Source organism: Aulonocara sp. 'chitande type north' Nkhata Bay, linkage group LG2 (assembly GCF_057382095.1).
Source record: "Aulonocara sp. 'chitande type north' Nkhata Bay isolate Kocher_YH1m ecotype deep benthic linkage group LG2, A_spYH_male_GT1.1, whole genome shotgun sequence".
NCBI classification, from domain to species: domain Eukaryota; kingdom Metazoa; phylum Chordata; class Actinopteri; order Cichliformes; family Cichlidae; genus Aulonocara; species Aulonocara sp. 'chitande type north' Nkhata Bay.
The window spans coordinates 29796169-29819953 of record NC_141345.1 but is presented as its reverse complement, the minus strand read 5'-3'; the positions used below and the strand labels follow the sequence as shown (position 1 = coordinate 29819953).

Below are 23785 nucleotides of genomic sequence, written 5' to 3'. Positions count from 1 at the left end.
CTGAGAAGCAAGTAGAGCTGGGTTAAAATCTGGAGCTTTTTAATGTAATTTTGATCGTGTTGTTTTCTGAGAAAACTTAAATTTTATCCAAAATGCACTTTTTAAGGCATTGTGTCTCCACGTGTGATGGGTGGCTGCTCAAAACAAGTTGGAACATGTGAAAATTCCCATTTTCACCTATTTTTAACACCAGGATCAACATCCAGTCCCTGTTCTTCCACCAAAGTGAGAGAGCATGTAATCGGTCTGTTTGTTTGTTTGTTAGCAGTCAGGCGTCCACAGTTTTAAGGTTTCATTTTCAAATTTTGTGTGATGGTCGCAGGTCAAGGTCACAGCAACTGTGAAAATCAGTAGAAACTTTCTACTTCCCACAAAGGCCATTGGGTTGACTAAGCATTTGATCTTCATTGTTGGGATCCCAGGTCAAAGCTGACCTTGAAAAAAACAAAACATGGAGTAATATATTATATGAAAAGACACAGAGACGCCATAACAGGTTGGTGGCATCGTGTGGTAATACAAACATCAAAGTTTTAATGCAGCCTTTAGCCTTCGGGGTGCGATGTGAGCTATGGATGCTCTCCTGTAATAGCAGTTTTACTAGTATTCAGGTAAAATCAGCTGATTCTGATGAAATGACCCTAAAAGCTTATTTAACCCTGTGGGAAAGCATCTCATTCAAAATAAAGAAGAAAACTTAAGATTTCTAGAATTTGAAGATTTCTTGGTTTTAACATGTTTTCTTTTCTTTCACACAAAACTTCAAACTGTGTAAATCTGAATTCTGTCTTTACAGTTTAGACTTTATTTTTATGCATGTCCACCTCAGGGCCTTTAACCTTTGGCCACATGGATTATGAACAGTAACATTACTTGGTTCTTCCTTAAAAAGTGGGTGGACAAGCAGAAACCCGCAAACTGATCAGCACGGATAGCCAGCACGTCACAGAGAACTGCAGCAGAAGAAGTCTTTGCTTGAAATTTGATTTATTTGCTAATAAAAGCCTTTGAAACATGAAATGCTCACGATTGTTCTTCACTACATCATAGAAACATGTAAAAAATAATAATAATAAAGAACATAGTGGCACAAATTTTGTTTCCACAAACATTTTTTTAGTCATGAGTGTATATGAGAGGTCTGAGGAGATTCATCAGGATCCATCCATCCATCTTCCTGCCAGTTATCCGGGTTCAGATCAGTGGGGCCAGCAGTCTAAGCAGAGACGTCCTTACTGCCCTCTCCCCACACACCACCTCCCAGTCATCTGTGGGGATAGGGAGGTGTTCAGAAGCCTCCTACCTGTAGGGATATGGTCAAAATACCTCACAGAGGTGGTGTTCAGGATTGCTGGGTGAGATTCAGTGGCAGAAAAACTGATTCTGCTTTTTAAACTGAACTTTTCCAAACCTGAATTCATTTTTTACTGTTAGTGATTTAAAAAACCTAAGAGAGGAGTGTGTGTGTGGGTGTGTGTGTGTGTCAGAGCGAAGTAAAGAGCCGGGTGGAGGCAGGAGATTTGTTTCAGTTTAATCCTGGTTGTTCGGGTCGTAACAGCTCTTCATCCATCAGCCGCACGGTCAATAAACGTGATCAAGTTTGATTTCAGTGCAAAGACAAACTGATGGTGTTTGAACACTTCAAGTGCTGCAGTCACAGAGAGTCACCTTTAGCAGCTCGCCGATCGATCAGCAAGGCCGCTCATCAATACTGTAGTGTGCTTCAGAAGCTGATGAGGTATTTCACTGTTTCACACCCAAACTCACAAATCGGCTTTTCTTAGTATCCTTTCTTTAAAAAACAAAACTATAAAAATCAGTACATGTCTCCTCTGTATCAGGTGCTTTGATTGGCAGTTAAACACTACAGGAAACAGTTAATGACTGTCAAAATAAAACAACAAATTACACATGTCTCTTTTCACTACACATATAAATAAAGTCTGACAGTAGAAACGGAATCAAATTTTTTTTGTTTTGTTTTGTTTGTTTTTTTAAACGTGTGATTTTATTTTTTCAAACAGCCCTCGGATTCTTCATCGTTTGTCACCAAAAACAGTCGCTCGCGTTCTTCGCATTCAATCAGGAAGAGAAGAAGAGTCTCGGAGCCGCGGGAGGTCTGAAGGCACTCGTTCAAGTGTTTAAGTCGGCGTTGTCGGCAAAGCGCTCCCCGCCTCCAGAGGAAATCATTTGCATTGACTGGCATAAGGCAGCAGGTGACTCCGCCCACCGCCATTTTTTTTAAAAATCAGTGTGACATCAGAGAAGAGGTAGGTGTCTTCTCTGCTGCGGGTCAAGTCCAGGCTGAAGCTTCAGCCTCACAGTGCGGTCACATGACGCTCTCCGACAGCCTGCCACCATCATGCGAGGCTCCGCTGGTCGAGCTCAGTACCGGGAGGTCGATGACGACGACGTCCTTCCGCCTCACAGAGTTGTCTTTGGAGTGATAGTCGTCGCTCTGATCCTTCGCGAAGTTTACAAACACCTGAAAGTACAAACATCAGTCAGAGCCTCTGCAGGCCACACCCCCTTAGTACCTTCTTAGGTGCGTGCGAGTCTCTACCTGGTCCAGCGTGGTCTGAGTGACGGAGTAGTCCTCGATCCTCAGCGTCTCTTTATTTTTGGCCAGGATGGAGAAGATGTGAGCGAGCGAGGTGAGCGAGGACGGCAGCTGGTACTGCAGCATGTTCCGGTGCTTCTCCTTCAGCGTGCTGCCGCTCAGCTCGCTTTCAATGAACTTCATGACGGGCAGCAGGTCGGGGTTCGGCCCCGCCACCCGCAGGATGATGGTGTACCCATCGCCAAACCTGAGGCACAAAACCGGGAGTTCAACACTGAAGATACTCATTTAAAATAAACTCACATTAGAGGCTCTCTGAGCACAAACTTCTCTGACCGATCAATTTAAAAAGCTGGATTTGGAGGATGAATGTGTTTAAATGTAGCTGCTGTCGTGTGTCAGTGAGCGCTACCTGTTCTTCAGGTGCTGGACGCTGCCGAGACATCTGAACCGGCCGTTCACCATGATCGCCATCCTCGTGCACAGAGCCTCACATTCCTCCATGCTGAAACACACACAGCCGCTTTAGTAAGCACACGCAGAGGGGACGCCAGCTGGTGTCACGATGACTGTTTAACATTTAAATGTTTGGCTGTGCTTGTAGATATCTATTACTGTTTTTATCACCAGCCAAAGGGTTAGTCACTGATGACAGTGAGCAATTTTGGAATCAATAAAGATAAATCTGAACTGGAAATATAAAAGTGCCAAAAATGTTCTACAGATATGGTAAAAACATGTCTCAACCTTTCAAAATCTCTACCAACTAAACTGAGCGACTGGCAGACCCACTATGAGGACGCATTAACCATGAAACCATCCGCCTGTCCTCGTGTTTACCTGTGCGAGGTGAGGACGACGGAGCGGCCCTCCTTGATGACGCTGTGGATGCAGTTCCAGAGGGCTCGGCGGGCCTTGGGGTCCATACCCGTGGTCGGCTCGTCCTGTAACGAGTAGGATAGCCATGTTGAGGTTGGCCCACAGATGCAGCAGGAAGCAGAAGGTAAAGGTGAGGAGGAGGGGGAGGAGTGTCATTGTAGCCACACCTCCTCTACCTGCACCTGACAAAGCACCGGCTCTCGTTGTTCTGTGCTTCAGACCTTCCCGTCTCCTACTCCTGTTTTCCTCAGCAGCTCCTTTAAATCCTTTTCCCATTACACAACCTCCACCCTTCCAACTCCACTTCACCCCCCCCACACACAAATCCTACTGTTAAGCATCTGCACTGTGATTGGCTGCCTTGGTTCTGCTGCTGTTGTGCAACAGCGTGTTTCTTCAGTTACAAGACGAGTGACAAATTAAAGGAAAAACCTGCAGTCTTGACCCCTGCGGTGAATCTGTGGCTCTGCTTCAATGCCCCTCGTGGTGATCTTACTGAATCTTACTTCAATCTAGTTTTACCTTTAACTAAAGTTAGGCAGTGAGGTGCATCTTACCAGAAACACTACAGGGGGCGCTCCGATCAGAGCCATGGATGTGGACAGCTTCCTCATGTTTCCTCCGCTGTAGCTTCCAGCTGCTTTATCTGCATACTTGACCAGACTCAGCTTCCTGATACCCCACTCTGCTACCTGTCAATCAAACAGCAGCAGAATCATCACGATGAGCATTATCATGGGTAGCAGATGCACAGCAGTGTGTTGCTCAGGGTGTCTTATTATTTAAAACTGCATATTTACAATGTGTGTTGGCAGTGCATGTTTGCTTTGTGCTTTTGAGTGTTTGCAGTCTGTTGGCAGTGTGTTTACACTCACGTCACACACTTCCTTCTCAGGCACCCCTCTTAGGATGGCGTACAGCTCCAGGTGCTCTCTTCCTGTCAGCAGCTCGTTGATGGCGTCAAACTGAGGGCAGTAACCCATGTTTTGATGCACCTCGTCAATCTCCCGCAGGATGCTGCAAACACACAGATATTAGCATGAAGAGCAGAAAAATACTTTAATTTAAATTTAGATTAATCCTCTTGCTGTCCCACCACTGCACCTGTGCCTAGTGTGACTTTTTGGTGGATGGAGGACGGTGTGTGAGGGCGAAGGCCCTGCAGGGAACATTGCGCAGCTCTGCACGTGAATTGCTGACAATTATAAAATAATGGAGCAACTTCCTGGCTTTGTTTTAGCAACTTTGTTTGAGCTGCTGAACGAGGATCCGAGCAGCGAGTAATGAGCTGCTCGGCTGTTAAAGCTTCAGCTCAGGTTCTGTTTGCACAGTCAGAAGAAATCACGAGAAGACAAAGCCCTCAGAGATGAAGACGCTCATGTCTTTAGTTAATTAATCAGTGTTCATGATTTGGAATAACATGGCGGCTGGCTCCACAGATTTTAAATCCATGATTTTTACCTTAGATGTTCTTCCTGATACAACCCCAAAGAGATTTCAGGATCGATCCAGAGATCTTTCACTTGTTTGAAACTTTTTTTGAAACTTTTTTACGTGTCACACATCGTCCTACCTTCTCTTTTAAAATGAGGTTAAATTATTTAATTACGACTTATGGCCTCCAATTTTAAGGCCCAACCACGTGAAGTGAAATGAGTTCTCAGTGAACTAAATCCTCAGAATAAATCTGCAGGAAACCAGGTCAATCCCCGACTCCAACACACAACAACAACAACCCAGAAAGTTTCAGCTCCAATAAGCTCTGAGCTGCTTAGACCTTTGACCTCACCTCTTCCCAGCCAGGAAAGCCTCTCCTCTGGTCACTATGGTGTCTCCCGTCAGCATCTTGAAGGTGGTCGTCTTTCCGGCTCCGTTCACACCGAGGAGGCCGAAACACTGAGGACGCACATTTTAAAATCACCATTCACAGGTTAATTTTTATGAAGGTGATGGTTTGGTTTTAGAGGCTGAACTGAAACATGAGACTGCAGATCGAGCTCACCTCTCCGGGAGGAATCCCGACACACAGTCGATCCACCGCCGGCTTCTCCTTCCTCTTAAACACCTGCAGGACACAGTTCACTCGGTCACGAATCATTTACTTTGGATTAAACTACTTCCAATCTCCAATAAAGATTAACAAGCATCATAAAAATACACATACACAACAACAGATTTGTTATAATCTGGGAGAAAGAGAGAGTGACTCATTAGGTTTTCTTTCTCAGGCTCCTCCAGATTTGAGGAGGAGCCTGAGAAGTTCCCAAAAGAAGAATGGGCTGGGATTGCTCAGGAGACGTACACGAGACTTGTTAAAAACTACAAGAAACGACTGCAAAAATTAAACAAAACTGACTGTTAGGATGGGGGCTAATCATCTTGACCCTGGTAGTTTCTGGTTTTGGTGAAAAAATTCTGTTTCTGTGTGGAAAGTAAAATAACGTAAGCATCTGAAATAAAACCAGATGTTTGGAAAAGCTGTGTTAAAATTTCCTTGCGTTGGGTAACAGCTCTTAAGAGTACTTGCTTTGTTTCATTAATATAGTTTATCAGCGTCATTCAGCCTCTGACTGTGTGTTTGGTTCAGGTGGAAAAAACAAGTTGGATAAAAATCTGCACCTTCGTCAGCTGCCGAAGTTCCACGATGTCTCCTTGTCCGAGGCCGTGGACGATCCTCTGTCTCTCTCGGGCCACGTCCTCATCCTCCTCACCCAGAGGTGCCAGTTTGGTGAGCTTACTGACCGGCCTGCACACACATAGACGCACAAACACGGTGCTCATACCGGCTTTCCTGCAAACTGGTCTACATAAGACGAAATGAAGCGATCCAGGTGTGCTGACTCACTTGGGTTTGATGCAAAACCTGTACTGAATGAGGACGGTGATGAAAAAGAAGACAACTCCCTCCACAGCCATGGCGAGCAGGTTCTTTCCCACCATGTCCCACTCCAGAGGAGAGCGGAACCTGTTCTCACCTGGAACACGACCACAGCGTTCACAGAGCCATTCAACAGCCTCACATCACGCTGACTGACTACAGACAACAAATAAATAAATGCTGCGATCAGAAACTGGAAAGCTACCGAATCTCTCGAGGGCGTCGGCCATCGCCTGGTTCTTCACCATGTCGATGAGACCTCGACCGAGACAGAAATGAGGGAAGATGAGGAGGACGTTCTTCAGGATGTCGTTGATTCCTCCGATTTCCTGAAAAGAATGGAAAGTCAAACCGCTGCTCTCGGGTTTATTTTCATTCGATCTGTGAATCGTTTTAAAATCTAGCGTCGGCGTCCGTGAGGACTCACGTTGTTTCCGAACAGCTCCATGACGAAGGTGGAGATGCTGCCGTTGATGCCGATGAGGATGTTGACGCTGGTGAGGACGACGTACGCCGTGCTGGGGATCTTGAAGAAGAAGGAAGCCGGGTACATGAGCGGCGTGATTGACCAGCTGGGAGAAAAAGGAAAACAAAGGTTTCTGTTAGAGCACAAACTGGCTCGGTGTCACTCTCTGATGTAGTATGATACAGTGGCAGCATGCAGTACACTGCAGTACTTTGCAGTATTTTGCAGTATCTGACCCGTAGAGCAGCAGCAGCAGGGCGAGGGTCGGCAGATTTGTGGATGATACGTAGGCTTTTTGTTGGAAGCAGATGAAGATGAGGATGACGAGCGTTGCCGGGACGATGTAGTTGCACTGCAGAGACAAGCAGGCATCAGCAAACACCCAAGCGCACAAACACACAGGACACAGGGGCATTTGTTTCAGGTCTCACCATGTCCCATATGAAGTTGGCGGTCCAGTAGAGCAGCGGATGGACGCCACTGATGAAATGCATGTGTTTGCCTTTGCTGACCCGCTCCTGGATGAGGAAGACCACGAAGCTCGCAGGCACAAAGGACATGGCGAAGATGACGCAGATGGACACAAGGACGTCCACGGAGGTCGTCACCCTGGAGATGAAGAGCAGAAGGAGGTGGTGGGGAGAGACAAAGAGGGGGGGGTTAAGAGGACTGAGGTGCAAACAAAGACTGCCGACAGGTGTGTCGTTCAGGTGTGCACTCACAGAGCGACCTGGGACAGCTGCTCCTTGGTCAAGTTCAGCGGGTGGTTGACGGCGCTGATGCCGTACTTGCTGGCGTCTCTCCCCTGAGGGAGGTTTGCCCTGAGGATGGCGTTGTTCATCACGTTGATGAAGGCACCGATGCTGTGCCAGCCTTTGTTGTTAAACCAGATCTGAGGAGAGAGGATTCAAGGACAAACCAGTGAACAGCCTCTTCATGTTAGCTGGCGTCCCCTCCTCCCAACAGAGCCGTGAATGACCAGTTTTAATCCGCAGGTTTGACTAAACTGACTCTTTCAGCTGTCAGTGGGTGAAGTGAGTCAAATATTTGATTGAAGGACTGATGGTTTTGTTTCTAACATGTAATTAGTAATAAAATCAAAACATATTACATTACAAACAAAACAACAAAGAAAAATGACATCAAGTTGTCTGTAAACCACACAATTTACCTGCCGCACGTTCATGTTGAGTCCACAAAAGTCCACTCGTATTATTAGATTTCAATAATTGGAAAAAATGTAACTATAAAACGATTTTAACTTAAGTGTTTCCCAACCCTGAAAAAACTGTCTTAATATCTCCTGTTGATATAAAGCACGAAATGCTGGAACGCTAATTCATAGTATAAAGACCAAACAGACCTTCATTGAAAATACTACAGTTATTATTGCAGTCATACTCCTGAGGCCGGCGCCACCATGTGTTCTCACCTTGACGTTGTTCTTTGTGTCGAGACCGTTGATGAAGCCAGACAGAGTGTCCAGGAATCGATCTGCAGCGGCTCCCTGCAGGAAACAGCAGTCACATTTCAAAGTCTTACTTTCCCTTTAAAGAACCAAGGGCTGGTTCTGGATCACACAGGTGGACTGGCTTTCCTCTGATGAACTTCATTAGACTAAAGATAAATTATTTCTGACCTAAAATATATCCACCATCTCAACTTAGATTCTGATGGTGTAATTGTCTTTTGAGTTCATCAGCCTGTGAGTCGAGCCTGAAGCCGGTGTGTTTTTAGTAAAACGTCTGCTTTGTAATAAACCCGACAGCTTGGAGGAATGTCTGGACAATAAAAGCTGCAATGAGTCAAACATGTTTCTCTCTGACTGACCTTCTCTAACTCAAAGATCTTTCGGACTCTCTCTATGGCGTCGTCGATCTCGTTAGCCGGAGGGAGGACTTGAGTGCTCCTGGCACCCAATGAGAAGCCTCCGTACCTGTAAAAATACCAAAAGAAAACAGCTGAGCACCTACAAATGACCAACAGATGGTGTTTATGATTTCAAAATAAAACCAGACACTGACCTGAATTCATTCACCCAGACTTTGTTCTTCAAGCTGTGAAAACAGAAAAAAACTTTCAGTCTGGCTTGTGTTCAGGTGTGTGTGAGCAGGTGAGTCCTCTGAGCGTGTGTGTGTGTGTGTGTGTGTGTGTGTGTGTGTGAGAGCAGGTGAGTCCTCTGAGTGTGTGTGTGTGTGTGTGTGTGTGTGTGTGTGTGTGTGTGTGTGTGTGTGTGTGTGTGTGAGAGCAGGTGAGTCCTCTGAGTGTGTGTGTGTGTGTGAGCAGGTGAGTCCTCTGAGTGTGTCTTACCTCTTGCCAATGATCTGAGCGTGTGTGTGTGTGAGCAGGTGAGTCCTCTGAGCGTGTGTGTGTGTGTGAGCAGGTGAGTCCTCTGAGTGTGTCTTACCTCTTGCCAATGATCTGAGCGTAAGTCTTCACCAGGTAGTCGGAGATGTTTCTCCCAGTGAGGTTCTGTAGGATGTCCGTTTCACTCAGCTTCATCTGAACGACAGGAAGAGTCCCTTTTTATTTAACCACAATTTCACAGGGTGCTGCACACAGGTGGGTCAGGCTTAGGTCAGGTAAATCTAAGACTAAAGTTGGGCCAAATGCACAAAATAGCGTTGTTTTTTTTTAAAAACTATGTTAAAACTAATTTAATATTAAGTGTGTTCAGGTGATTCTTTTCAAAGTTTTTCTAAGCTTACAGAAATTCCCCTTCAGAGAGCTCAAAGTGGCTTTGATAAAGTTATTACAGCTAAAAAAACGATTACACTAAAAACCTATTGTTGGAACATCTGCCAGCTAATGAGGTTAATTAGCAAGTTGACTGGGTGTAAAACGAGCATCCCATAGAGGTTGAATGTGTGTGTCCTCCTTTCGTATCTGCCCACCACTCCCCGTGCTCTGACCTCAGGTAGGGGCAGACCTCCGGCTCCAGCCGGGCAGTCTGGCAGCATCTTCTTCTTGCCATCGCAGCTGCACATGCAGGCTGGAGAGGGATCGTCCATGGTCCAGTTTCTGGAGCTAAAGAGTTCCAGGACGCTTTCAGGAACTTCAGGAGTGTACCAGTCCTCATCGCCCATCGTACAGGGTGCCTCTCTACAGGGAGGAGGAGAGGAAGAGACAGAGGGTAGAAAAAAAAATGTAGTGAGGTTTCAGGTGAGTAAAAGCTGATTCGCTCACACGTTGATGAAGACTAGTTTAAAGTGAATGTAATGCTCAGGGTGTCGAAGTTTCTTACGGGTTCGTGTATCCGTCCATGCAGCGAGTCCCAAATCCCGGAGCGTTCAGCAGCGCATCTAAAAGCTTCTGCATGTTGGCATTTCCAGGAGCATCATCACTGAGAGTTCGAAAAACACAACCACAGTCAGATCGCAGGAAATACCTCTGGATAACTCAGTGAGAGTTCAGGGCAGTCGTGTACCTGATGAAGGTCACTTGTTCCTGGTACATCCACGGCTGCAGCTCCAAACTGGGATAAACTCCAAACGGCGGCACGATGAGACTGAAGACCAGAGCGATGCAGACAAACACGGCCGGAAGGACGATCTGAAACACAGATTTTTTTCCCCGATGAGCCGCAGCAGGCCGGTTTGATCAGAAAGCAGCAGCGGGTTTTTATCGCTGGCGACGGCATACCTGAGCGAAGAAGCCCTTCCTGGAGCGCCGGGCATACAGAAACCGCTTCCACATCAGAGCAATAAACTGCTGCCTCCTCAGAGTCCAGCCTGTCACCTGATATGAGCCTTTACCGTCAGTACAGTTCAGCCAGTCGGTTTCTTTGCACTCTGAGAGGAAACGAGGTCACATGATCAAATAAGAAAACGTTGAGAGTGCGCAGACAGGATGTTACAAGACAACAAAAGTGAGAAACTTCTCATATTTGCACTCGTTACTCTGTACAGTTGGCGCTTTATTTTGAAATTCCAGTCTTTTGATTTCTTCCCTTGAATTTTGCGCCCCTGGTATTTTATCCCATTGTAACTCTCTGTGAATACATTTTGCTTTGCTGTGTTTTTTTTGTACCTTGGTCTTCAGAATCATTGCAGTCATCGTTGTCATCATCTGTTAACGGTCTCAAGCAGCTCTGAGGGTCTCCTCCACCGAAAGCATGAGTCCTCCTCCGCCTCTGAACAGGAAGTGTCCCGTCTAAACAAAAAAACTTGGAAATGTGATTTCAGGCTCTTATTTTGATATGTCACAGTCAGACATCACTCCTTCCTCACCTGAGGTCACTTCGGTGTCGACTCCGTTGTCTTCAGCCACTTTCAGGAAAATCTAAAGTGACATAAAACATTAAAACTAATGTCATACTTTTGTTTTCATGCTTCACGGTGATTCACCGAGAAGAATGCTTCACAAATCAGTTTTACTCAAATGTGTCCCACCTCCTCCAGGGTGGTGTCCGACACTCCGTAGCTGGAAATGCCGAGGTCGGAAAGCTTCGTGTCCAGGTCTTTGAAGAGCTCCACAAAGGCTCCGTCTTTGGCAGCGCTGTACGGCAGGACGTAGGTCAGCTCGTGTCCCAGGTCCTCCACCAGGCGGGCGTCGGGGACGTGACGCAGGATCAAGGCAGAAACCAGCGACACGTCCGGGGGTACAAAGGGGATATTGCAGGTGGATGCTGCTGGGCCATTTTCTGAAGACGGAGACACAAAACAAATCAGATCCACCGGACAGCGAACCAATCAAACGCTCTGTGGGAACAGAGAGCTCACCGATGGTAGCGGCCTCACTTTCATGTTCGCTGCCGAGTCCTGCGTCGCTGCTGCTGACTGAGCCGCACTCCTCCTCCTAAAACACAAATGGTTTTACTTTAAGGTATTGCTACTGCACAGGAATTAATAATGCTAATTAATACTCCAAATGCTAAAGAAAAATACTATAAGGAGACAACTACACGGTAAAGGTAAAATACTGCAAAAATACTTTTCACTAACAGACAAACTGCTGAAAATTAATCAATCGTACTGGAATACAGTGTAAAGAAAGACCTATATACTACTGAAAACTGCAGAGCTAAGCATTACTAGTAAATAAATTCTACGGAGACCTTCTTGGTGAAGGAGACGGTGCTGGCCGAGTTCCTGCAGGAGCTGAGTGATGGCTCTGGGTTCTTCTTCACCAGCGTCAGGTAGTAGCCGGTCCCCAGCTGGTTCTTCAGGTACAGAGATGAGCCCACGCAGCACAGCTTCCCGTGGCTGATGATGGCGATGCGGTCGCCGAGGATGTCCGCCTCGTCCATGTGGTGAGTGGACAGGATGATGGTCCGGCCTGAAATGAGACCCAACGTTAAAAATCCAGTCAAAACGAAGAGAGTAGCTAAAATCTGACCAATCTGGGAGAACCTTACCCTGACGGTACTTCAGCAGCAAGTCCCAGATTCCTCTGCGGGCGTAAGGGTCCACGCCGGCTGTGGGCTCGTCCAGGATTACAACCTTTGACCCCCCGACGAAGGCCAGGGCCACGGACAGCTTCCTCTGCATGCCCCCAGACAGAGTGCTGGTCCTGCAGTTGCGTTTGTGCGGCAGCCCTGTGTCCTGCAGGATCTGCTCGATCTCACCTTTCACGCGTTCCTCTGGCAAGCCTTTGAGCCGTGCGTAGAACCAGATGTGTTCCTCCACCGTGAGCCTGCAAGAGGTGCCACAACATGAGCAAGGTCACGTAACAATCGAGGTAAAGACGGAGCGAAGACAGCATAACAAGCATGTTGAGGAAAAGCACTCACATGCTGAAGAGGACGTTGTGCTGTGGACAGACTCCCAGACTCTGCCTAATGGCGCTCAGCTCTGTCCGGATGTCTCTGCCCAGGATGTAGGCAGTGCCAGAGGTAGGTGGGAACAGGCCAGTAAGTATGGACCTGCAGGGAAAAGAGAGGAGGATGTTACCTGCACCAGGACCTGTGGCAGAATCTGTATCAGCAGTGTGGTGTGTCTCGGACTCACATGGTGGTGGTTTTTCCGGCTCCGTTGTGTCCCAGGAAGGAGGTGATTTGTCCCTCGTAGAAGCCGAGCGTCAGTCCATCCACCGCCAGCTTCTTACCATGACGGTAAACTTTCACCAGGTTCTCGATGTAGACTCCAGGCTCCAGATGAGCCGGCTCCTCCTCCATGCACACCGCTGCAGACATGCAGACACATCTTACTGCAATGTTCAGGAAGTCTCTTTCACATTAAAAACTCTGTTTAAAAATAAAGAGAACTCAGTTGTTGGTTTTTAGGAGGAAGTTCTGGAGCTTCGCAGCACAGTAATCTCACCTCCGGGGTTTCCTCTCCGATTCAGTGGGAGTTTGTTGGACTTTCCGTCCTTTTCTCCAACCCAATAGGATTTAGTGAAGGGGAAGTACCACGGCCGAGGGATCCCATACTGACCTGAGGAGCAGAACGTGCTTTATGGAGTCTTTGTTGTGTATCAGAGATTTTTCATGGTCAGTGTACAAACAGCCTGTGGACTGATCGATAGTTTGAAGAACTGGGGATGAGCTATTCAAAGGATGTGTTGATTATAACCGTTAATAATGTATAACTAACAATTACTTCTTGTAGCATGCTAAATAATGATGACTGCAGTTCAATAAACACACGAAGAAGAAAAGCTCTCACCTGGAAACACGGCTTCAAGGTACCATGTCAGGACTCCGTACAGGAAGGAGTCAAAGTACATGATGATGATGGCGGTGCGGAGGCTGAAGTCATCCTCCTCCAGTGGGCTGGACACCAGGTTCTTCCACTGGATACCGACTCCCTGCTCCTCAAACAGGGCGAAGTACTCGCAGCCGAATCCGAACGCCACAGGGGACAGAAGGCTCTGCAGAGCGAGAGGTGGGCATGTGACTCGCCCCATCACATCACAACATTAAAATTGTGAAAAAGATGCGCAGCCTTACAGCGAAGACTTTCGTCCCGAAGCCGATGTACTCTTCCCAGGCGACGCAGAGCACGTATGGCAGGTAGAGGGTGAAGTAGATGATTCCTCCACAGGCGGCGGCGAGGTTGGCACGGGCAAATGCCGTGCTGAGCAGGAAGCACTGCATGATGGTCACCACACCGAAGGACCCCAGGAAGAGGAAGATGACGCCGGGGTCGCTGTAGGGCAGGAGGTTCCCCATCTGCACAGGAACCACGAGAAGAAGAGATGGGACATTATTAATATTGCATTCTTGGAGATGTGTATGTGTGGATGCTCTGTTTTTCTAATGACACTGTTTTCTATGTATTTTGGTTTTTAGTCGTCACCTTGAGCAGCAACACTAGCAGCCCGGCGCTGATGAGCAGAGGAATCAGGCTGCTGATGAACCAGCTGAACCACAGGATGCCGTTATCCAGACCCATGATCCTCATAGTCTCCTTCAGTCGAGCCTCCTTCTCATACACCACGCTCTTCAGGATTATGGCCACTGAGTACATCCAGGCAAGAGTCATGAAGAGAGGCATGGAGCGGCTCATCACCCGCAGGAAACTGAGACAGAGGACAGGAAGGACGGGGTTACAGACCGAGAGCGGCGAGGAGGGGACCAAACCTGGGAAATGATGTGAATAATCTCACATGTCATCTACGTAACACGGGTACGGCATCTGCTGGATGTAAACTCCCGTCTTCTCCTTGGTGCCCGTCACCGCTCTGATGATGCCTTGCTCAATAACGTCCTGAAGGTACGAGAACCCACCCCAGATGTAACGCATGTCCTCAAACGGGTCGGCACGAGGACCCGGGTCCCAGTATCTGAGAAGGAGGACAGAGTGCAGGAAGTGCTGCTAGTTAAACAGCAGGATGTGATAAAGAGCTACAGAAGCAACAGTACAAGACTGAAAGAAAGGTAATGCTCAAGCAAAGGAGCCAAGGCCATGACTTTGTCAATTTAGACCTCAAATGCATTGTTTTGCATTGCAAGGTCTGTAACTTAAAAGTACATTAAAAAAAACTGTTGTTGTAAAAATGTAATTATTATAAGTTAAGTGTTAAAATTTGCTCCAATTAATTTTAAAAAACAAACCTAAAACTCTGGTTTGCAGAGCATCAGATAACCTTTCACCCACATACTGTTTATGCTTTCTCTACAGTGTTGCCAGATACAGTTTTTACCTGTAGAAATTAAATGCTTTACATTACGGGGATGTCCTGGCTGTTGCTGACTGAGAGGCGAGTCCTCACACGGACCGTACACAAACCCACCTATAAACTATTTGTGCTGGCTTTACTGGAGTAAATTCTGGAATTTAGGAATGAGGAACAGGACACTTTTATCTGCCTGTGTGTGTGGCTCCTTACGCGTCTTTGATCTTATTGGTCCGCTCCACGTTGTCAATGTCCATTCTGATCTTGTAGTTGAGTTTGGGAGGTAGCTCTGTGGCGTTGGAAGGGACATCCAGAAACACAATCCCTGCCCAGAACTTCCTGTCTTCCAGTAGCTTCATGGACACGTTCACCATTCTCTCCTCGTTGGAGACCGGCTCCAGTTTGTCCAGGTTCACACACTTAAAATACAGACAGACACAGATCCGGTCATGTGATCTGTGCACACCAACTACAGCCAGTTTCCCTGCATGCTTGGATACTGACCTCCATGAAGTGGGAGATGCTCATGATGGCCTGATCGGTCTCGTTGAACACATCCCTCCAGGTGAGGTAGCTGCCTGGTGGCTGCTGGTTATCTGCCTGCTTGGACAGGAAGTTGGAGATGTCCTCTACGGTCCAGTCCGTGTCAGCAAGCTGAGCGCGGAAGACTCTGGCGGTGATGTTGTTCTTTAGCAGAGTCTGAATGAAAGATAGGAAGGAAAGAAGAAAGGAAAAAAGAAAAGGTATGAGAACATTTTGTCTAAAATAAAGCAGATGAGTTAGAAAGACATCGATGATGAAGAACACGTGAGGTGGTGGGCGGAGCTTGCTTACCCTGATCACGTTCATCTGCTCGCTGTTCTCCATGAAGTCCCAGACTTTGGGCCTTATCTCCTCCCACATCCCCCCCAGCTCCCTGAACACACCGAGCTCCTGGAAGGTCCGATTCACCTAAACACACCACAGACATGAGTCTTTTTACCCTGGGTTACTAGCTAAAGGTGACCAATCAGTTGCAGTCTGGAGCTTTTGCACAGGAAGTGACATCATACCTCGTGGATGATCTTCTGCGTGGCGGGCGTGTGGGGGGTGTACAGGAGCTTCCCTAACAGCAGGGGCTTCAGGGCCTGCCAGATCATCCTGGACATGGGGTTTGAGTCCATGTTCTTCACCAGGCTGTTACAGTACGGAGCTACGACACACACGTGATGGAGGTTACCACATACATGTAGCAGGCATGTTTCAGGAATCACGATAACACAAAGAAAAATAAATACAGAAGTATCAGAGTCTGGCTTTAAAAGCACCTAGAGTACTTGAAGTGGACATAATAGCTCATGTCCACCTCAGTGTTTTTATTCTTGGACTCGGACATATATCTGTTCACAGGAGGCTGTTATATAGCAAGAGTTTAGTTTCTCTGACATGGGCTGTATTAGCTGAATGTTTGTCTACTGAATACAAAAGCTTCATTGGGGTTGGAAGGTCCGAGGATGACCCCGAGGACTCACTGGAGGAGTTGTCATAGAGCGACGCCGTCTCGTCCTCGCTGCTGTTGTAGTTTCCGAACAGAGCCTTGTAGTTGCTGTCTTCGTACCAGTTGAGGGATTTGATCTGCAGGCCGCCGCCTTCAGGGTGACCGCACACGATCCGGGAGACGGCCTGGTACATGGTGCTGGGCGACGACGTGGCGTTCTGCGTCAGGAAGACTATCTCATTCCTCAGATCGATCCAGCTCTTCATACTGGCCAACTGTAGACCCAAGACAGAAGATACTGGTCAGACTGGTCGAGGGAGACTGGACTGATAGCCAAAGCTGGATCACGCGAACCCTGAACCCTCCCTTAATTTACGCTGCTATATGCTCAAGGAGATGGGAGATTTCCCATCATGCACTGAGCATCCACTTCCCTCTTCAAAATGTTACATTTTGTCTGCACTTGACTGTAGCTTGTGTTTTGCCCTGTCTATCTACACTCTCCTCTCTTTTCCTTCACCCCTCAGGTCAAGGCAGATGCTCCTCCCTGACCCAATGTTTGGGTTCTCTCTCTGTTGTTATGAACCAGCGCTAGATTTACATAAAAATTATAAATTGAAATATATAAACATGTAATAAATGAAAAATATCAAAGTTAAGGCTCAAGTGGAAAACAATGCGTAATTAAAAATGAAATAAACTTTAAAAAGAGTCTGAACTCAGGAATTATAGACATTCGCCGAAGGTTAAAAACTGAACATGCTAAAAATGGATCACAGAATGAAGCTGAACTCTCCCCTAGCTAAAAACTGCTGACAGTAAACTCGTGTCTGGCTGCGCTTCCTGTTGAAGCTCAGACTAATTTTATACATATCATAACAAAAGTGATGTAACAAAGCAAAAGTTCAGATGCAAAGAGCTGATCCAGTTAATGTAAAAAAAACAAGGTTTAAGGTCCACATGCTTAATTTGAAGTAGCTTTTAAAAGTCTCACAGTTGTAACCAAAATATCTGATAACTCATTAAGCAGTTTGGTTTTCTGCTCACAGATTAATCATTCGGTCCTTAAACCACATCATGATTTATGTGTCTGCTCAGTCTCTAAAAACATCTCATTTAAAGGAGAATAAACCAAACAGATTTACAGATTTGAGCATCAACTTTTGCTTGTTTGACTCAAAATCTTTCCAGTTCTGCTATTTCACCTGTTTTTGGTAATTAGGTCCTTTTAAGCTCACAGATGTTCCCCAGGTGTGTCACAAAATAGGAACCAGAAAGAACACATTCTTCTGTAACAATGTGAGTTTCTTCTAAATGAAAAGGTTCTAATTTGACTGGAACACCACAGGAGTTTTGGTGCCTGCTGGCAGAATCTAAATATGAGCATTAAAAAAGTACCAATAGAGGAAAGGTAAAGGGAGCTTCAGATGTTATTATTTTTATTGCCTCAGGAGGAAGGGACCTCAAAGAGGAAGAGCCGCAGGTTACTTTAGGTCAGCGGCATCAGCAGAAGTGAAACTGCTGCAGCTCCAATCTGAGGAAAAGGGTAGTTATTGTCCCAAACATGTCCTCAATATGTCTACAGTTTTGTCCCAGTATTTCTTCAGTTTGTCCCCACCACCTCTTCAATATTTATCCGGATTATCTGCAAAAGTTTGAGTACTATGTGTCGAGTATCTCTAAAGTTTGTTTCCAGTATTTCTACGCTGGGTTTCCCGTTTTTGTCCTCAGCATGTTTATTGTTTCTCTACTGTCCCCAGCCTTTGCTGTCAGTGCTTCTATAGTGTGTCCCCTGGGCTCTGGGAAATTCAGACAGGCATGTTTTACCATTCATGTTAAAGCTGTAAAGTTATTGTTCAAAGCACTCTTTTATGAACTGATTAAACAAATAAATATATTAACCAGGCAGTAAAACAAGGACTACTTTATTGTCGCCGTATCATCAGATCCCGTACATATCGCCTTTAAACCTCACAGCTGAGACGCTTGAAAGTAGGTCAGGTTTTGACAGCGTGGGCGTGTAAACTACGTGTTTACCTGTGGACAGGGAGACACTGTATGTGTTTTTCATATGACTGGGATCCTATCAAACAGATGGAGCTCCAGATGTTTGAATAAAGTTATTTTAAACTGGGAGTTTTTCACAGAAAATGTAAAATGGGTTTTGTTCTAATGGTCCCATCACAGCTGAGTGTCTCTTCTTTCTTCATCACATGATTTTTAATGCAGTGCTGGGAAAAACACTTCCTCTCCGACCATGAGAACAAAGCAGAACGAAGGAGATAAGATTGTTAAAGTTATTTAGCTGTTTGGGTTTTTTAAACTAAATGTTGTAATTTCCTGGATTGCCAGTTCAATAATGCCCATCTTAAATCCCTTTTTCACAGGATCACACTCATCCTGTCCCTGACTCAGCGCCTGCACAAACCAAAAAAAACACTGTCACATGTTTTCACTTTAGCCCACAGAGCGATTGTGTGTACTGTGTGTTTTAAAGTGTGTGATAACCTCGGGGCAAAAAACAACAATCTGGGGAAGTCTAACTGAACTTTACTCTGGTTATCAAACTGTTCACGCCAACCACAGTCTCCCACTCAAACTTTATTTCCAGTCTATTCCCACTGTAATCCCAGGCTGGAGGCTCTGCAGAGCTGCAGATGTGTCGCAAACCACTTTCTGCCACACAATGCAGCTTTCAGAGCCCCCTCAGTGTCTCTGTGACCTCTAACATGGTCACTAAAGGCTGCATGCAGCCATCTGCGGTCTTCAGCGTCTCAGCAGGACGTAGACGGACGCTGAGTGTTTGCTGTTTGTTCGGACTCGTGCTTTCTCCTCCTGAGGCGGCTGTGAAGTAAAAACCCACTGAGACATTTGAGTCTTTGTTCAGCTGGGAACTCGTCTGTCTCTGCTGCAGGGAAACTGCTTTTATCTGGACACAAAGACTCGCAGAGACACTCGGAGCTGCCAAGTAAACCCAGTGGCCCCTGATGGTGCTGACGTGGCCCGGAAGACTCGATTGGGTGACGCGCATGTCCAGTAAAAAGCTGACTGTGATATTTTGTGCCCAGATCTTTGTTCGTGAGACAAACACCATCATTAAAAGCACATGATGAAAAGACACAAAGAAAAACTGACTGATGATCTTTGCATCAGCCTGAATCAAGCATCAGCCATCAGGGATAAAAGGTTAAGCTAAAACTCCAGTTCCTCTAATGTCCACCAGAGGCTCCAGCAGTGAGCCAGTCCCCAAAGAGGCCAATTTAAAGCAAAAATAAACCCCTTCAGAGCCTGATACGAAAGGGGAGTGGCCTCTTTGACTGACAGGTGGTTTAAGCTGCTAGCTTATGCTAAGCTAAACCTGAACTGGACCTGTGAACCAATAACACGGCTGCTGAGATATTAATCGTACTAATAAAGGTCTGAGCTCCTGCTGATGACTTACCTCAACTGCCAGTGAACCCAGACTATCCAGCAGGTTGTCGGTTGCCCTGGCGACCTGTTGGACGGCCTCGGGGTCAGCCCTGACGTCCCTCTGAAAGACAAAGAGACATTTTCAGTTTCAGCTCAACCTTGGCTGAAATAAATAATAACCCACTCATCTATCTTCAGTTTAGTTATTTTTATTTTTACATGTTTCACAGTCAGATGAGACAGAGACCTTCCTAGCAGTGTTGAAAGATACTGAGTGATGACATAAGTCATCATACGAACGTTCTCTGGACCCTGTAAACAGACAGATTTAGCACTCGTCCAGCAAACTGAACTCTTTAGGTGTTCTGCACTTCTAGCAGATCACCTGAACTCTGCTCGCGGTTGTTTATTTTTGGCTCATATTTGTGACGATTTCACTCCTCTGTCTCTGAGTATCTAACATTTCTTTGCTTTCGTGTTGTCCACTTTTCTCCGAACGTTGTTATTTGTCTGATTTTTAATCAAGTTTTAAAAGTTGCTGTGTCATAACTGGAGATAAATGCACGGCAATAATGGGCATGTGTGGGGGATTTTCCCCTAAAATCTGGCTTTTAAGTCTAGTTCACTCTGTTTAAGATTCCTATAACTGATAACTAGCTAAACACCTATGACTTCTCTGAGACGAGGCTGCTGGATTTTCACGGACTTCGTTCTGTGCTGCTGTGGAAACTCGCACGGTTTCAGCTTTGCAGTCACTCGAAGTGCTCGTAGATTTCTGCACACAAAAGAGGCTGAGGCCTCTTGTGACATATGGCTGCATTGAATCCTTCAAACTCTTTAAAACTGGTCTCCGGGCTACGAAAACTGAGACTGTAAAGAGCTGGGACAGGCCGAGGCACGCCTCCTCCCACACACACACATTTAATATGCTGAGGACACACCAGCACACCTTTGCTGTGTCACCTGAACGGAGGGGGGGAGGAAAAAATGCCTTTGGACTATTCCAGTGTAAAATTCACGTTTTCAGACAAGTTTGTTATTTAAAGTATGTTAGAGGCAGCCTGAAAGACACACCTGCAGGCAGAACTCGGGGCTAAAAAGTGCTCAGTGTGCCAGTTCAAGTGTTTGACATCTATAAGGATCATTATATCTGAGAAAGTATTTAACAGAAAAGAAGACAAGTCACGATTTGAAATGTGTTCATACAGGATAAGCTGAAACGCTGCAGGAGGTGGTTTCACACTGGGAGAAAAAGTTTCTAAAAGTTTCTGGATGAAAAACCTGCTTTAAATGAGCAAAACATGAATCATATCAGTGGATTAGCAGGGCCGTATTTACCCGGATGGGTTTGAGGAAGTCCAAGTTGTCCAGAAAGTGCTCCTCGGCGTGGTTGAGCCAGGCGGGCAGACCCTGGCAGATCTTTTCTTGAACCATCGCCGACACCTGTTTGTCCGAGATCGTCACAAATTCCTCCAGGCTCTGCTTGCCCCCCTTCCTGGGACACATGTCCCTCAGGTGGACCCCGAACCCCCCGAGGAGGACCTGAGACAGAAACAGAGGCCAAAGAGGGATTTCTTTATCTTCAGGTTTCGCTTCATATAGTCTGACTTTAATATTCTGAAATTAGTTTCAATCATTGTGTTTATTTCATGTTTTACTGTGTAACATGTACTCCAACATTTCAGTCTTTTATTCCATATACTCTGCAGATTTTCTGCAAGTTAGCAAATTCTATTTCAAGTGTTTAATCATTCACGAACTTTTCCTCCTTATTGTTATTCCACCTCTCCACTTAATTCATATTTGCATTTTTCTTTCTTGTGTTCTGTACACCGGTTCACAATATTCCAGCTTTTATTGCATATTTTTTTATTTTTTTATTTTATTTAGTCTGACACTTTCTTCTTCTTCTTTTACTCCATACTGTGTTGTGTTTCTTTGCATTTTATATATTTTTTAAATTTTACCTATATTTTCAGACTTTCATCTGATATCTGTCAACTTTTTACCTTGTATATTGTGGATGGTTTTACTCCACACTGTTAGTTTTCTCATGAATGAAAGTTGGAGTAAAATTCCTCCAGCTGCCCGTATCCATGTAGGGCTCACAGACTGAGCATGTGCAGAATGCCTCCTCACCTTCTGCAGGTTTATGTCGGCCTCCGTGATCTGCTGGACGCTGTGTTCGGGGAAGGAGGCGTTCCTCAACAGAAAACTCGACAGAGTCTCATTGTCTCGCAGGAAATGCTTCAACTTGAAGCCTGTGGGAGAAAAAACAAAAACAGACAAAACAGAGCAGGTCAGAGAAACCTGACTCCTCCTTCTCCTCCTCCAGTAAATCAGAGGGTTTTGTCTTTTAAATGTGAACGTATTTGTGGCCACAAAGCAATTGTGTAATTTTTTACAGAGGAGAGGGTGAAGCAGTTCCCCCAGCACATTTTTAAAATGACATCTCTGCTTTCGGTTTGACTAAAATCCGTCCAAGCTGAGAACGAGACAGGCTGATAAAACATTGGTTTCATTCAAGCTCTCAGGCCTCTCAGGTGACACACCACTGACTCGTGATTGGTGCAGGAGAAAGACTAACAGGTAACAGTCAGGCCATTAAACAGAGACATTCCTCTATGTTCTTATGACATTGGTAAGTAAACTGTGAGGAATCCCTGAAAAACAAAATTCCTCAAACACCCCAAAAAGCTGCGATGAGAAAAATTCAATTGCACAAAAACACAGATCTGAGATTAAAATAAATAAAAAAAACAAACAAACAGGTGTGACTGTTGGTAACAGAGCCGACTGCTACAGCAATAAAAACCTTTGACAGATATTTGAACTACCAATAATCCCAGACGATTGAGAGGTTTTATGTGTTTGGATTTGGACGGCTGGAGTGATTGTTAATGGTCCGTTTACTGTGGTTGGATTTTCTATTTTAATCTGATGTCAGTTTGAATCTGAAAGTCAGATTGAAATCATTTTAGTGAAGGTACAGATGCTATAACTGCGGCCTGAGGAGGCGTTCGGACCATATTTGGGCTTGTCGGGGGCACGTCCGTACCCGAGCGGCTGCAAGTGGGCTTTACGTTCAGTCTTTGTTACGTCATCGCTGCTCTTCGTTCGACCTGCGTGCTCACACACGCCTGCAGGTCAAACTTTCCACTCAGCTCCATCACAGCAGCTGGATGCACTTTTGCATGATGCCCCCGCACGCATACATGCCCACCCCTCCCTGCGCCTTTCTTCTTCTTCTGCAGGTTTGAACAGGCAGCTGCAACGAAGGCTGAGAGGAGCTTCTCTTGTCATTCATTTGAAACAAACAGGAAGCTAACGTGTGAAGCTTCTCTGCCTGTGTTGCTTCACTCTTTCAAAACATGGAGATTTAAGATGACGGATCATCCAAGATTACAGTCGTTGCTGTCCTCCTGCCTCCAGCCTGCTGAACATCAGCAAACCACAGAAATGTATCGATCGATTGGTTTTATTTGCAGCTTTATGGACATCCATGAAGAAACACTCTAACTGGTAAAATGCGGCTGCTGATCCATCAGCCAGCTTTCATCAGAAACCCTAAAATTCAATAAAAGCATCGTCGAGCTTCCTCAGAAGCTTTTATCCTCCAGCTTAGAACGACGTCACCGTTATTAATCGGCTCCTTCATCACTCTGTTTATCAGCAGGAGAGCATCAAACTGAGGCATATCTTTTTATCCCTCTTCTGCTGCATTTTCCATTTCACTACTTATTTTCCAAGATGTGATCTGTATTTTCATACATCCAATTAATATTTGTACCCTTCTATTCACAGACTTTATAAAACATGGACAAAGCCATTGTGCTGTCACACAATTGTTACCTTAGCTCACTCAAAGTGACTTAACATTAGTAACTTGGCTCGTGCCATGTTGGTTTTTTATATTCATATTTTATTACAGGTTTGTCACAAACGACCATATTTGGACCGGACAGTACAGGTACTTCCGGCTGCTTCCTTATTTTCCCCAGAGGTCGCCATGGATGGATCTGCACATCTGCTTTCCCACAGATTTTACGCCTGATG

At 45.8% G+C, this 23785-nt stretch overlaps 1 protein-coding gene across 1 annotated transcript in view; it reads right to left on the bottom strand.

The window, feature by feature from the left end:
• Nucleotides 1-1517: 1517 nt before the first annotated feature.
• LOC147338152 (phospholipid-transporting ATPase ABCA1-like) overlaps nt 1518-23785 on the bottom strand; it is a 39454-nt gene continuing 17186 nt past the window's right edge. The window contains exons 6-49 of the mRNA XM_086258596.1: nt 21869-21990; nt 21068-21271; nt 19761-19850; nt 16353-16593; nt 15894-16033; nt 15676-15792; nt 15346-15540; nt 15055-15260; nt 14332-14508; nt 14022-14244; nt 13673-13894; nt 13389-13593; nt 13044-13157; nt 12732-12906; nt 12515-12646; nt 12140-12417; nt 11840-12060; nt 11505-11580; nt 11175-11425; nt 11013-11064; nt 10813-10935; nt 10426-10574; nt 10211-10335; nt 10028-10126; nt 9696-9885; nt 9191-9285; nt 8808-8840; nt 8614-8719; nt 8216-8290; nt 7506-7675; nt 7215-7392; nt 7020-7135; nt 6745-6889; nt 6523-6646; nt 6285-6414; nt 6059-6185; nt 5442-5504; nt 5229-5335; nt 4315-4456; nt 3997-4131; nt 3401-3504; nt 2973-3065; nt 2564-2807; nt 1518-2485 (exon numbers count right to left, since the gene is read on the bottom strand). Of these exons, the coding sequence (XP_086114722.1) occupies nt 2330-2485; nt 2564-2807; nt 2973-3065; nt 3401-3504; nt 3997-4131; nt 4315-4456; nt 5229-5335; nt 5442-5504; nt 6059-6185; nt 6285-6414; nt 6523-6646; nt 6745-6889; nt 7020-7135; nt 7215-7392; nt 7506-7675; nt 8216-8290; nt 8614-8719; nt 8808-8840; nt 9191-9285; nt 9696-9885; nt 10028-10126; nt 10211-10335; nt 10426-10574; nt 10813-10935; nt 11013-11064; nt 11175-11425; nt 11505-11580; nt 11840-12060; nt 12140-12417; nt 12515-12646; nt 12732-12906; nt 13044-13157; nt 13389-13593; nt 13673-13894; nt 14022-14244; nt 14332-14508; nt 15055-15260; nt 15346-15540; nt 15676-15792; nt 15894-16033; nt 16353-16593; nt 19761-19850; nt 21068-21271; nt 21869-21990 (6470 nt within the window). The 3' untranslated portion in view covers nt 1518-2329. The remainder of the gene's footprint in view (nt 2486-2563; nt 2808-2972; nt 3066-3400; nt 3505-3996; nt 4132-4314; nt 4457-5228; nt 5336-5441; nt 5505-6058; nt 6186-6284; nt 6415-6522; nt 6647-6744; nt 6890-7019; nt 7136-7214; nt 7393-7505; nt 7676-8215; nt 8291-8613; nt 8720-8807; nt 8841-9190; nt 9286-9695; nt 9886-10027; nt 10127-10210; nt 10336-10425; nt 10575-10812; nt 10936-11012; nt 11065-11174; nt 11426-11504; nt 11581-11839; nt 12061-12139; nt 12418-12514; nt 12647-12731; nt 12907-13043; nt 13158-13388; nt 13594-13672; nt 13895-14021; nt 14245-14331; nt 14509-15054; nt 15261-15345; nt 15541-15675; nt 15793-15893; nt 16034-16352; nt 16594-19760; nt 19851-21067; nt 21272-21868; nt 21991-23785) is intronic.